General features: G+C 43.8%; 2 protein-coding genes across 4 annotated transcripts in view; one reads left to right on the top strand and one right to left on the bottom strand.

The window, feature by feature from the left end:
* The window catches only part of LOC144814965 (glioma pathogenesis-related protein 1-like), a 546,100-nt gene extending 543,981 nt beyond the window's left edge, over positions 1–2,119 (bottom strand). Inside the window, exon 1 of one of the 2 annotated variants that reach the window (XM_078674148.1) lies at positions 1,834–2,119. In XM_078674148.1, coding sequence (XP_078530274.1) covers positions 1,834–2,004 — 171 coding nt within the window. In that variant the 5' untranslated portion in view covers positions 2,005–2,119. The remainder of the gene's footprint in view (positions 1–1,833) is intronic. The other variant, XM_078674149.1, reaches the window with a different exon arrangement.
* A 559-nt stretch (positions 2,120–2,678) lies between these two features.
* LOC144814991 (glioma pathogenesis-related protein 1-like) overlaps positions 2,679–12,193 on the top strand; it is a 753,864-nt gene continuing 744,349 nt past the window's right edge. Inside the window, exon 1 of one of the 2 annotated variants that reach the window (XR_013606920.1) lies at positions 2,679–2,946. Coding sequence is in view for 1 of the 2 variants with exons in the window: in XM_078674151.1 (XP_078530277.1) it covers positions 2,782–2,946 (165 nt within the window). In the remaining variant the exon portion in view is untranslated. The remainder of the gene's footprint in view (positions 2,947–12,193) is intronic. The other variant, XM_078674151.1, reaches the window with a different exon arrangement.

Raw genomic sequence — 12,193 nt, 5'->3', positions numbered from 1 at the left:
CACCATGGCTTTGTCCACAGAGACCTCCTCCCAGCCACCGCCGCCCCAGCAGCCGAGGAGAAAGCCCACAAGGAATCAAAAGTGACATCTGACAGGAATTGCGCCAAAACCTCCATTTGAGCCAACCCAGGAGTAGGGTCCCCATGATCCTGAAGACAGTCAAACAGCCTCTCGAAATCCTTGAGCAGGACCTGTGACGCATAGGCCGCATAAGTGCTAGCACGCACCCCAAAGTGAGAAGCAGCGTAAGAACGCTTGAGAGCAGATTCCACCTTACGCTCCACCGGATCAGACAGGGAAGCCTCCTCCGAAGATAAAGAGGAAGAGGAGGAAGCCATAGAAGACAAAAGAGAATTAACCTTCGGAATCGCAGGAAACTGGGAATCAAAGTCCGCCAGGCGATATCGCTTCCCCAGGAATCGCGGAATACCCTGCTTATCCACATCCAGCCACTCTTTCGTGAGGATATCCTCCTTCAGAACATCATGGAAGGGGAGGTCATCCACCACAGAGGAACTATACTGTGCGTAAAACCCATCTTCAGTCAGGGATTTAGGGTCAAATCCAAGCACCTCTCGAATATGCACCAGCATGTCCGAAAACACCTTGCCCTGGATGTACTTTCCCTTAGGGGAATTGTCCAGTTCTTCCTTATCATCCTTAGCCCGCTTAGCCGCAGGCTCCAGCAGCGCAGACTGGACCGCAGAATCATTCAAGTCCCGTAAATCAGCCCTAGAAATCTGCAAGATGTTGTCCTCCTGCAGATCCTGAACATTATGCTGCTTGGAAACAGGCTTAGCCGGCACAGGAGAAGAAGCCCCCTCACTCATGGTGAAAAAACCCAGAAGTAACCAAACAGGAAATCACCACAACAAAGGAAGTGCCCAGCACCCTCCAATAAATACTGCCCCCAATCAACCAATCACACAAAGGTGTGTAGAACAAGGAAATAAAAAGAGGACAGCCCTGACGTCTCCACCCACAGCCACAGGTCAAAAGGGAATGGCCGTGGGGGCCGGACGCTGCGATAGTGCAGCAACGCCGGAGCGGCCCGAGGCCAGGACACCATCAAAACTCCCCGCCCCAGCCCAGCACAGCACATAAGCGGGGAGCGCACCTGATCCCGGAACAGGAGCTCTGCCGACCAGAAAACCGGAGCGGCCGTGCCGTGCATTACAAGAAACACAACAGAATTAAATAAAAACACAAGAAAAACTCACTGAACCGCCGCCAAAGGAAACTGGATCCAGGGACCGGGAGCACCAGCGTTCCGACAGCCGTCGGAGCAGAAAAAAACAGGCATGACGGTAGGTGGGCGGGGTTTATGTACTATGGAAATACTGGCGTTGTGATTGGCTGGGTGGAGGCAGGACTGCCTCACGTTGTTAGGACTGGGACGGGGAGGACCCATGAGGGGGTAATATAATCCTAGTGTATTACGAAAGATTGTGATCTGCTAATGTGGGACGCTTTTTTTTTTTAGTTGCCCTGGCCTATTTGTAGCTGCAATCCAACCGTTTAACTCGTGCTCATGACACCAATCGTACTCGACCAATCATTTCAATCCTAAATTTATTTTCCAACCAGGATCTATACCTTAAATTCTCGGTAGGTGTCGTTTTGGTATCTTCACCGAAAATACATAACTGAATGGAAAAAACAGAAATAAAGGTTCATTTTCTGTTTGCGTGTCACACTAGGTATGCAAATGTCAGGTCTAGAGATGGCTAAACATAGAAATTTGCCACATGTGCACACCTAAAGCTTGGCAGCAATAAGACGCATGTTTATTACACAATAAATTACCCCACTGCGTAGTTCATGCACTCTCACCATGTACAGCATGTAGCTCGCTTCTGGGATCACGTTGGCGCGAAGCGTGTTGTGATCGTCAAGGACTTTCTTTATAAACGCAGGGTCAGTGTAGCTCGGCGGTTTCACTTTCACAACCAAAGAAACATCGAAAATATTCAACAATACGAAATAGATTCGACAGGTATCCATCCTGCCAGGATAGTAGTCCGAGAGTTCTGAGGCACTCGAGTAACGTCCATCCAGATTTAACCAACGTGCGCTCCAGCAGGGGGCAGGGCAACTGCGGCAGCACGCCTTCCACGCAGTCTCCTTTCTCTCTTGAGCAGCAGGTGAAGGGAGTCTATATTGCAGCCAGGATATCCTGGCCTTTTTTATTTTATTTATTATTGCAGTTTTTATATATCGACCCGAAGATAGCGCTCTCCTGACTAAAATAAAGTGTCCCCGCTTTAATAGAAGTGAATGGGGAAAATGTGTTAGCCCGATTTTTTCTGAATCGCCAACTTTCCTGTTCTAAAATGTTGCCATATAAGCAGGATCCAAAGCAAAAACACCTTTCGCTGAATCCGTTGGTGTTGACGTATTACACTCCAGAAATACGAATAACAAAAATTATACCACATAATAGAGGAAATAAACAATAAATGTTAGGCTCGTGCGAAGACTCCATAAGAGCAAAAAGCGTTCAATAAATTCTCCGGAATACCTGATAACATTAAACAACAGCACTACGCTCGGTCGTAACACAGATACGCCGTTACATTTTGGAGCATGCCAGCTTAAAACTGTTTGCTTGTATTCTTCTCAAATAGCTTTCAGTTAGTAAAATCATACCGACAGCTTTTAATCTGCAGTTCCTGTGACGTACCCGGACCCCTTGCGTAACTGTCAGACCGCAATCATTTTAGTGGCGGGAATTCATTTTAATGCTGACAGAGACGTCGAGAAAGTTGTAACTGGCAGATAATGGAGAGCAGACAACTATCGGTATGTGTTATACTGCTGGAACTTTTCGGTCCTTGTTTTCTGATCCCAAATCACAAGGACAGTGCCTTTATTAAACAAGTAGTGGACGCTCACAACAAATACCGTTCGACAACCACTCCGACAGCGGCCGATATGATTTACATGGTGAGCAACCCTCAGTGATCGTTTACCTTGATTTTTATTTATGTCTGCTTTTATTCAGACACGGCTCGTACTGAAAGAGAAGTACATAGCACAATGTTTTAGGTTTTCCCACCCTTTATTTCATACCATTTTTAGGTTTCGCTAGCATTGTGTTTGTGAAATCTATTGTTGTTAATATAAATTAAAAGAAATTAACATCCTGCCTTCTTTTCTTATTTGTTTGTGTGCTTGCCAGTTTGCTTTCCTCTGTTTGTATTGGCTATGACTTTTTTTGGGGGTGTGCTTCTGTTATCGTTTCCTGTGGCCCAATTGCTATTTCCATAAGCTTTGTCTGGAACTAAGTTTATCACGTTAAATCTGGCATCAGACTCCTTCTACTCTGCGTGTTGCCGATTGCCTAAAGATTCAGCCCCCCTCGAAATTTTCTCTTAGCCCCCCTCCCCGAAATGTGACTCTAGTTGCGCCTCTGACGTGTTGTCAACAGACTGCATATAAAAACATCTTTTTTGTGGCAGAACTCCCTTCTACATTTCTTTGGTTTGACAAAACTTTTATTGGTTTTATCCTGGGAGCGTCTCCACCCTCTATCCCCTTTGTTGCTATATCTTGTTATCTGCTTATATCCAATGCCCCATATTAGTCACCATCCTGTAAGACCCCCGCCTTCCCACCTACTCCTCCGTTCTCCCACAAACACAGAGATCTAATAAAAAAAAGAAGTTATAGTTTAAAACAGCGCATTTGCACTACTACTTGTTTTAATTCATTTACCGTTCTAAAATGGATCAGTAAATAAAACAAATATTTGCAATGCAATCGGACTCGCATTTGTGAAAGTTAGAGCTGTTGGCGTTGTAAATTACACAGTTTTTAGGTCTCACGCTTAGCTCTGCAGTGCGCAGCATTGCTTGCGCAGCACCAGACCTCTTGTAAGGGGGTTTCGAAAGCTGTGCTCGTGCTGGCTGCCATTGGGTTTCGCATGTTTTTTATTTTTTATTATTAAAGCACGCACTTGGGCAAAGGCGGGCGCATGTCCCACCTTTGCTCCGCCCATTCCCACCGGTGTCTAGCACACACAGCAGCGTGCGTTCGTGTTGCTGCCGTGCTCCCTCGCTCCTCTGTGGTGCGCGCGCAGTACAACTCTCATTGATGTTTTTAGAAAGTGAGCCGCTGTCTCTTGGCTGAAGTATGCATCCCAGGTCATGAATCCTGACTTAGAATTGTTCAAAAGCCCTTTTAAGGTAGCATTTTCTGATGTTTCATATATCCAGTGTCCTTATTTTTACATTTCTCGTGTGCATTTTATTCTGAAGTAATTGCTGTTCGGTTTCTAATGGCTGTTCATTTAATTGGGGCACTATAATAAATATCTCCGACTCTGGTCTGAGTGTCGGAAACCTCCAGCGCTAGCTGCCAAAGCGCTTTCATAAGTCAATAAACATGAGGTCAGAATGAAGCACCGTTTGCAAACCTTTGCATAATTGACTGCTGAGCTTTGGAAGTGACACGAATAGGTCTGCGCTCGTTTTATCTGAATTCACAGATTAGAGTGCTCTTGTACAGTAGCTCTTAAATCAACATTATTTGGTGATCAAGAGAAGTTTTGTGCATTTTGGGGAAAACCATGACTCGCGCGTTCTACATGACAACCATATTGCACCTAAAGCAAGGCATGTTTATATTGAGGCTTGAAAATAGGACAATTGATGAGCAAACACATGCTGTCTATGTGTACATTTTTGGCCTGGGAGTTTGGGTCAAGAACCTGCTGTTTGTGGTGAGGGGCGATTATGTGAGATGGAGGGTGGTGGTAGAGTGTTTTGGGGTGAGCAGAACTTTTCTTCACTGTAAGGGTTTGCTTGTTGAACATAAACTGCGTGCTTCTCTGATATTATAACACACGCTTTTTGTAACCATAGACATACAAGGGATTCTGTGCCAAGAAATGTTTTGAGTTAAATAATAGGTGTCAAGTCTATATTTACCCTCAATATAGGTGCATTCTTAATCCAGGGAGTTTAACTAATATGAATGGAAGTTCGTTGCACACTTAAATTAGAAGTCATTTGATTTTACATAGTGCTTTGTGCCACCCATCACTCGCTTAAATGTGTTGAAAATAGCAACTGTTACTCTTACCGAATTTGCGGTACAAAATGATCTCACCTCCGAAGGATGGCAGGCCTAGTCTGTCTTGCCAGGTGTCAAACTCATGACTTCCACATCGCTGCATTGCTTTACCGTGCACGTTCTCTCACCTTTAGCCGCCCTGCCAGCTATGTTCAAACCTATGACCCTCACATTATGTACGGATTCTTGCAGCATGCATTTTAATCGACACAGCTGTACGCATCATGTGGACATATAAAGCTAAACCACTGCTTCCATACCATATTGAGTAACTTCCTCTCTGGAATCAAGACACATGTAGAAGAAGTGGCAGGTTTACTGAGTCTCAGTACAGATCAAACATGCATTTTTTTTTATTTAATGATCCCAGGAGAAAGATGCAAATAGTGTCACGATGTAAGGGTATGGGCAGTGTCTCCTAAACAATCAGATGTGCCTCCCTCTTTTTCAATTGTTGATATGATGTAACTGACCTACTTTGCCATTACTGATCCTCCAAGCTTGGTTTCTAACTAACATCCACAATGAATGGGTAGAAAGATGGAAGGAATATGGACTGCATTGAGCAGCAGACAATAAACATGTCTAATGATACAGGAGACAGCTTTCCTGAAGCGCTTTAGGAAGGCATTTGAACCCGGAATAAAGATTCACAGGACACCCAAGTAGGAATAAACAGGTCTATGGTTGGTGAGCATATTTGACAGATGGTTGTTTATGACTAACAGTTATGATAACTTCCCTTGAGCATACATGAAAGTGCATGTATGTATTCACTGAAAAATCTTCAGCATTGGTAAAATATGGTTTGTTCTGTTCGGAAGGTATTAATATATGTTTAAAACATGTCTTGAAAGATCCACACTTGACGTTATGGGTATTAAACAAAACTAAAACATCTCCGAAATTGGCCAGTTATGGTTAGCTGAGGAGACCATAAGTCATACCCTAAATGCAATGCGCATGAACTCACTCATGACACTACATGGCACCTTAACATTGACGTTATTAACGACATCGCTATGGATGGAATATGATTTCTTTGTGGTGAAATGCACTTTTATTTAATGATGCTGCTTTGTTGAGGCCTACTTTTAATTTTGCCTTTGGAGTGTGAGTTATGGTTTACCTGGCGGGGGAGCCATTTATAGTTTTCTCAATAACAGGTCAATTTTGGGGGTGTTTTTAGTTTTGCTTAGTAACCATAACTTTACTTTTAGGGGAATATTCAGAGTTAAAAAAATACTTTAATGTCTTATAAGCAGAAGACATCACAACTTACCATTAACAATGTTTGCAGTGAACCTTTGGGGTTTTTGATAATACACGTTTAACTACTATATTGTGTCCAAACATCTGAGTGTGCAGCTGTGGGCATGCACAGCAGGGGTTGGTCGAAAGGCCTGTCCTGTGACCAAGCCCCGCTCTCAGAATCATGTGCGCACATCCCGCTTTGCACTACTCTGACTGTATCAGAAGTGTAGCAGGAATGTCAGGTGCCCTGGAGCAAGCAAGAACAAGCATTTGCAATGCAATAGGTCTCATATTTTCTACTTATGTGTTGAGGAGTGGATGTATATGGTGTGCAGTGAAATTATGTGGATAGTAATTATGTAATTATGTAGTGCATTGCAATTATGTAGAGCGGGATTTTGTGTGTTGTAGAGAGTAATTATGTGGTATGGTGTTTTGTGTTGTGGAATGTTATGTAGTGGAGTTTAATTAGTTCAGTTCTGTTCAAAGACTTTATTCGAATTGAGTTCACAATTCATAAAAGTATGCAAATAAAATCACATTTAAAATTACATCTTTTTCAATCAGAATTAAACATTACTAACGATAGATTTTTAAAATTAATAAGAAGAGGTTAAAAAAGATAAAACAGTACAATCAATTAAAATACATAGTTAAAAATGCTTAATTATCTCTTGCTATCGCATGACCATGGTCCTTCTTACTCTTAAAATTGTGTTCAAGTAGAGGCTCACTGTGCTGATGGTAACATAATCATCTAAAGACCTGAGTTTATTATAAGCATCTCTTGCTTTCCTTAGGCCCCAGGTTAACAGGAGGGGTTTTAAGATTTGTCGTCTAGAATGGCTATATAAAGTGCAGAAAAGAGTGCAGTGTATATTTGATTGGAATCATTTGTCATCACAAGGGCACCGCCTTTTTACTCTCGCCCAGTCATTACAATTCGGAAATGATACAAGTCTATAAAAGGTTTCCAGGCGAAAGTATGTCAGGAGCCTACGATGCTGTAGGGGATGATCTATTACAAGATACAACTGAGGGCCCCTCTGAGATGTCACTTCGTCGTGGCTCATGACAGATTTTTTATTCCTTTCGCCCTTCCACCTTTGCAATTCCAAATGTTCCAACAAAATCTTTTTGAACATGGATCGCGAGAGCTGTTCCAGTGAGGCTGGGTCGGTAAAATATTCAGGATGACCAATCTCACTGACAATATTCTTGATGTAACTAAGCCATTTAATATTTTTCATCCCATCACAACTTGAGCAGTCCTCTATAATAGACCTATTCAGTTCTGTGGCAGGGTTGGTCCAGACATTATGCCAAAGTAAAACAGGGGCTAGTTTTATAATATTCGTGATGTGAAGAAGATCAACTTCGGCATCTAAGACATATATAGGAGTGCTCTTCGATGTGGCTGTTATAAATCGCAGGAACCTATTCTCGATTCGCTGTATCGCCTCCACTTGCTGCCAGCCCCAAATGCCCGCCCCATAGGTCCCAATAGCCACACATTTCGATTTAAATATTTGAAGGAGCTCCCTGACTGACCTGTTTCCTATTTTTTTTGCAAAGCTCATAAGAGCACCAATTGCTCTATTGAATGCCAGGGCCCTTGCATTCACCGCAGGCTTCCACGTGCCTTGCCTATCAAAATGAACCCCCAAATAACAAAAGATGTCGGCTAACTCCACCCTCCTTTCATCTAAAGTAATTAGACATGGTGATCTTTGTTTGTTTGGGCCGCACGACATGGTAAACGTCTTCAAGACATTTACACGTAACCCCTTAATCTTCATAAAGTTGGTGAAGGTATGTACGGCTTTCTGAAGACCCACCTTTGTCTGAGAGAGGATAGCCGCATCATCAGCGTAAAGTAGAATGGGGATGGGTTAAATAGCAGGGGAGCCAATAGGCAGCCCTGCCTTACCCCTCTATTAATCTTAAAGAGCTCAGTGCATTCCCCCCTCTGGCCGTATCTTACTCGTGCACCCGCCTCAGCATAGAGTTCTCTAATGTAGTCTATTATTTTACTGTCCAACCCAATGTCCCTCAAAGTCTTCCGGAGATTGTCGTGCAAAACGCAATCAAATGCAGAACTGAGGTCCACAAATGTCACGTATAGGTTGTTTTTTTTTGCGTGTATATATTTAGAGATAGTTAGGGATAGATTTAATCCCTGTTCAATTGTCCTCCGCCCTCCCCTAAACCCATACTGGAAAGGTGATAGCACTTCCTGTCCCTCTAGCCAGTCCTGTATGCGAGCAAGAATGACCCTGCCTGCCATCTTCATAAAGCCATCTAACAATGAGATGGGCCGATAGCAGGCAGGATCATTCCTGTCCCCCTTTTTGTAAATCGGGACCAAGATTGCCTCCTTCTATGTTGGGATCAGGCCTCTTTTGCCCATGCAGTTCAGGACTCTAGTGAGTAGAGGAACCCACAGATCTGGATACGTTTTAAACACGTCAATAGGGACAGAGTCTGGTCCTGGTGCTTTAGAGGCTGAACTTTCCCCCAGAGCTTTATAGACCTCCTCTAGTTTGAAGTGAATATCTAAGGGGAACGGGGAATCTACAGCCTCCGTGGTTATTAGTGTTTCGGAGCAAGGTACAGGTAAAACCGGCGTGCCATAAAGGGCTTGGAAATGACACACCCACTCCTGAGCCGTAATGGCATTATCTAAACGAGGGCCATGGTCATCTTGGTAAAAGGGAGAGTTCACAGCCTTCCAAAAGGCAACAGTGTCCTTTTGTGTTGCGGCTGCGTGAAGGGCTTCCCAAGCTTCAGCTTTTATATCTTTCTTTCTTTTAGCCAAGGCGACGCGATAGTTACGCCTTGCCATTTGTACCTGTACTCTGTCTAACGAGGTAGCATGCAGTGAGTTCTCTCAATGCCATTGTGCAGTTTGAATCAAACCACCCAGGGGTTCTCTTGACTCTATTGCGCGGGTTTCTGGTCAAGAGGTGTTTAATTGAACAGCAGATTTTATTGAAGGAGTCCAAAACATGTTCTTCGTCCTCTTCTAGAGTCAAGCACGTATTAATTTCCTTTTGGGAAATAGTCACTAAATTTTTTAGGAAGCTCTCTGGAATTACCTTCTCCCATTTAATGCAAAATCCGTTGCGCTGACCAAGAATGGGGTTAAGGTCATAATTGCATTCAGTATTGAGGGGCAGCGCATCCAGATTTAGCTTAAAGATAACTGAGATAGGGTAATGATCAGTAATACCACTTATGAGTGTCTCCCATTTAGTGACTAATGAGGCATAGCGTAACGAAAGTAAAGTGAAATTAATAATTGATTTTGCCCCTCTTGCGTTAAAGGTGGGTGTAAATGTTTTAGGCACGGAACATGACTCATTAATAAATACCATAGAATGGTCCACCAATAAGTTGTTGAGCATGTCCCCTAATTTTGTATGGACAAAATGGCTTGACGCCCCTAAATTTTCATCTTCCCAGCCACACACACCCTGAAGACTCCTTGGACATAAAGCACAATTAAAGTCCCCTACCCACATAAGAGCCAGATCCCCTGGACAGCTGTCTTCGATCCTCTTAAGGGTGCCTGACAATTTTTTAATTGTGGTTTCCACATGTACCATCGGTATGTTGTTATAGAAATTAATTATAGCTAAATTTTTCAGAGATCCCCATGTTACCATTAGTATTTGATAGTATGGACAATCTAAAAAGCTCCCGAGGACAGTAGGACCTGAATAGATCGACACATATATAGACAACCCTCCTTTATGTCTACCCATTTTGCTAGGAACTGCTGGAGTAAAAAAAGTTTTGTATCCTAACAAATGGGATTGCTCGCTGGCCCATGTTTCCTGGAGAGCTATGACGGAGTGGGTCATAGTTACTGATCGCCAGTCTGCGTCATTGATTTTTGGGGCAAGACCCGCTATATTCCACGATATTATACTACCAGGAATTTCAATACTAATTGGGCGTGTTGCATCTGTAGATGTTACAGGGGCCAATAAAACACTGGGAGTTATCCCCGGAAAATTAGCCAACTGGGGGAGTGATGTTATTTCTTCCCCAGGTACTTGTATTTCAGGCTGAGGGACTATCTCAGGGCAGGGTTCCTGTGTACTAATAATATGTACAGGAGCCAGGGTATGTTTTTGGGTACTCAAATGATCTTTTTTGCCTTTTATCTCGTGAATTGGAAACGCATTAGCAGGGGGCCCCAACCGTCATTCACAGTCGTCCAAGCCTGAGAAGGCTTCAAATCTGTTAGCGACTTTAAGGGGGGTAAATGGCAACAAATGCTCCATTCCCCTGATTCCTTGCGGGTGGTCCAACCCCCCAAAGTTATTACCATGTCCCCTGTAAGGTACAGTGTTCCACCCAAATACATTTTTTGCCATCATAGGGTTAGTAGACCAGAAGGGACCCCTGAGCACATTTCAGGAGTCACCTGGGATCTTGGGTAGAAATAGGTCAGATCGCAGGAAACAATGGTACTTCTAGCGGTCCCTGGCATCCAATTTAGGATGTGTCTGACCACACCAGGATCTCTGAAATTTATAACTATTAAATCGCCCACAATGTCTTTCTCTCGGCTCCCCAGCCAGGAGAGTCGCCGCACGTGGACAATCTCACCATTGATGTTACATGGGAGCGGTCTGTGTTGGCTAAGCCAATGCATAGTTTAGTTTTTTAATTGACTAAAGCCTTCCCTCCTGCCGTCTTCTAAAGTGGGGACACCCGTAAGTACAACCACATAGGGAACCGCATCTGGTGGTAATTCAACTTGGCGGCCCCTATGGTTTACTACTCTGTCTGGATTCGTCCTCCCCCTTACCTCCTGCTTATTTCTAATAGCGGCTGTGTTAGCCCCCTTCAGAATTTCCTTAGAAGTGTGTGAGCCGGGTTGATGAGCTGCTTTAAGTAAATTTACCCCTTGATGATTACGGCTCACAAAGTTGCTAGATGGATTTAAGTCCTTTTGAATAGCAGGGGTAGAGGTTGACGCTGCGGCTACGGGGGGTGGGACTGGCTTTGCAGTATCTTTCGATAAGCCTGCTTTGTTGGTAATGGCCATTTCCAAACCCCCCAGCCGTTGCTCCAGCCTCTTCAACCTCTCTAGTATGGGAGATGTAAATGACTTGAGTAGATGTTCAATGCTGTTGAGAGAGACAGCAGACGATTGTTCCTTGGATGTGGAATTTCTGGTAGATATTGAACTAGGTCTAAGTGTAGTCAATATAGGGGTATTTGTAGAAGGTATTGTTTCATGCGGGACCTCTTGACCTGAATCGGTAATTAAAGTAGCCTTTGTAGTAAGTGCAGGTGTAACACTAGCCTTTCTGCCCTTGCCAAAGTCAGTGTGGCTAATCTTACCATTTTGTGGAACACCACCCCTCCTCCGTCTCTTATTTGGTGGCAGTCCAAAGACTTTGGAGACCTCCCGCTTCTCAGCTTTCTTTTTGGGATTCCCCGCTACTACTCGAGGAGTATCGGATATAACTTTCATACCCGTATTAATATCGCTAGAGGTTAATGTATTGTTTGTACCCACACTATTAAGGGCAGCCGATGAGGGGGGCATATCTCGCAGAAGCATTGGAATACCCTGCGTAGATAACGGGTCCTCGTTTTCTGAGGTCAGACCTACACCCGATGGATTAAACTGGGGTGGTGTCACCAAAGGGGATCTGGTTTTAATAGATTCAATAGAGCGACAACGCTCTGCCCTACGCTCAGCCAGTACGCATTCTTTTTCCATATCGGGGGCAGGTTTTATAAAATAATTATCCAGGGTACCTTTACTATTTCCCCCTTCGTCAACCAGCACAATTTTTTCAGGGGTAGCAGCCATAGAAGATGAACAGACAGATATTAG

The sequence above is a fragment of the Lissotriton helveticus genome, chromosome 1_1 (genome assembly GCF_964261635.1).
Source record: "Lissotriton helveticus chromosome 1_1, aLisHel1.1, whole genome shotgun sequence".
NCBI lineage: Eukaryota > Metazoa > Chordata > Amphibia > Caudata > Salamandridae > Lissotriton > Lissotriton helveticus.
The sequence above is the reverse complement of the archived record's forward strand: the minus strand, read 5'-3'. Positions and strand labels throughout refer to the sequence as shown.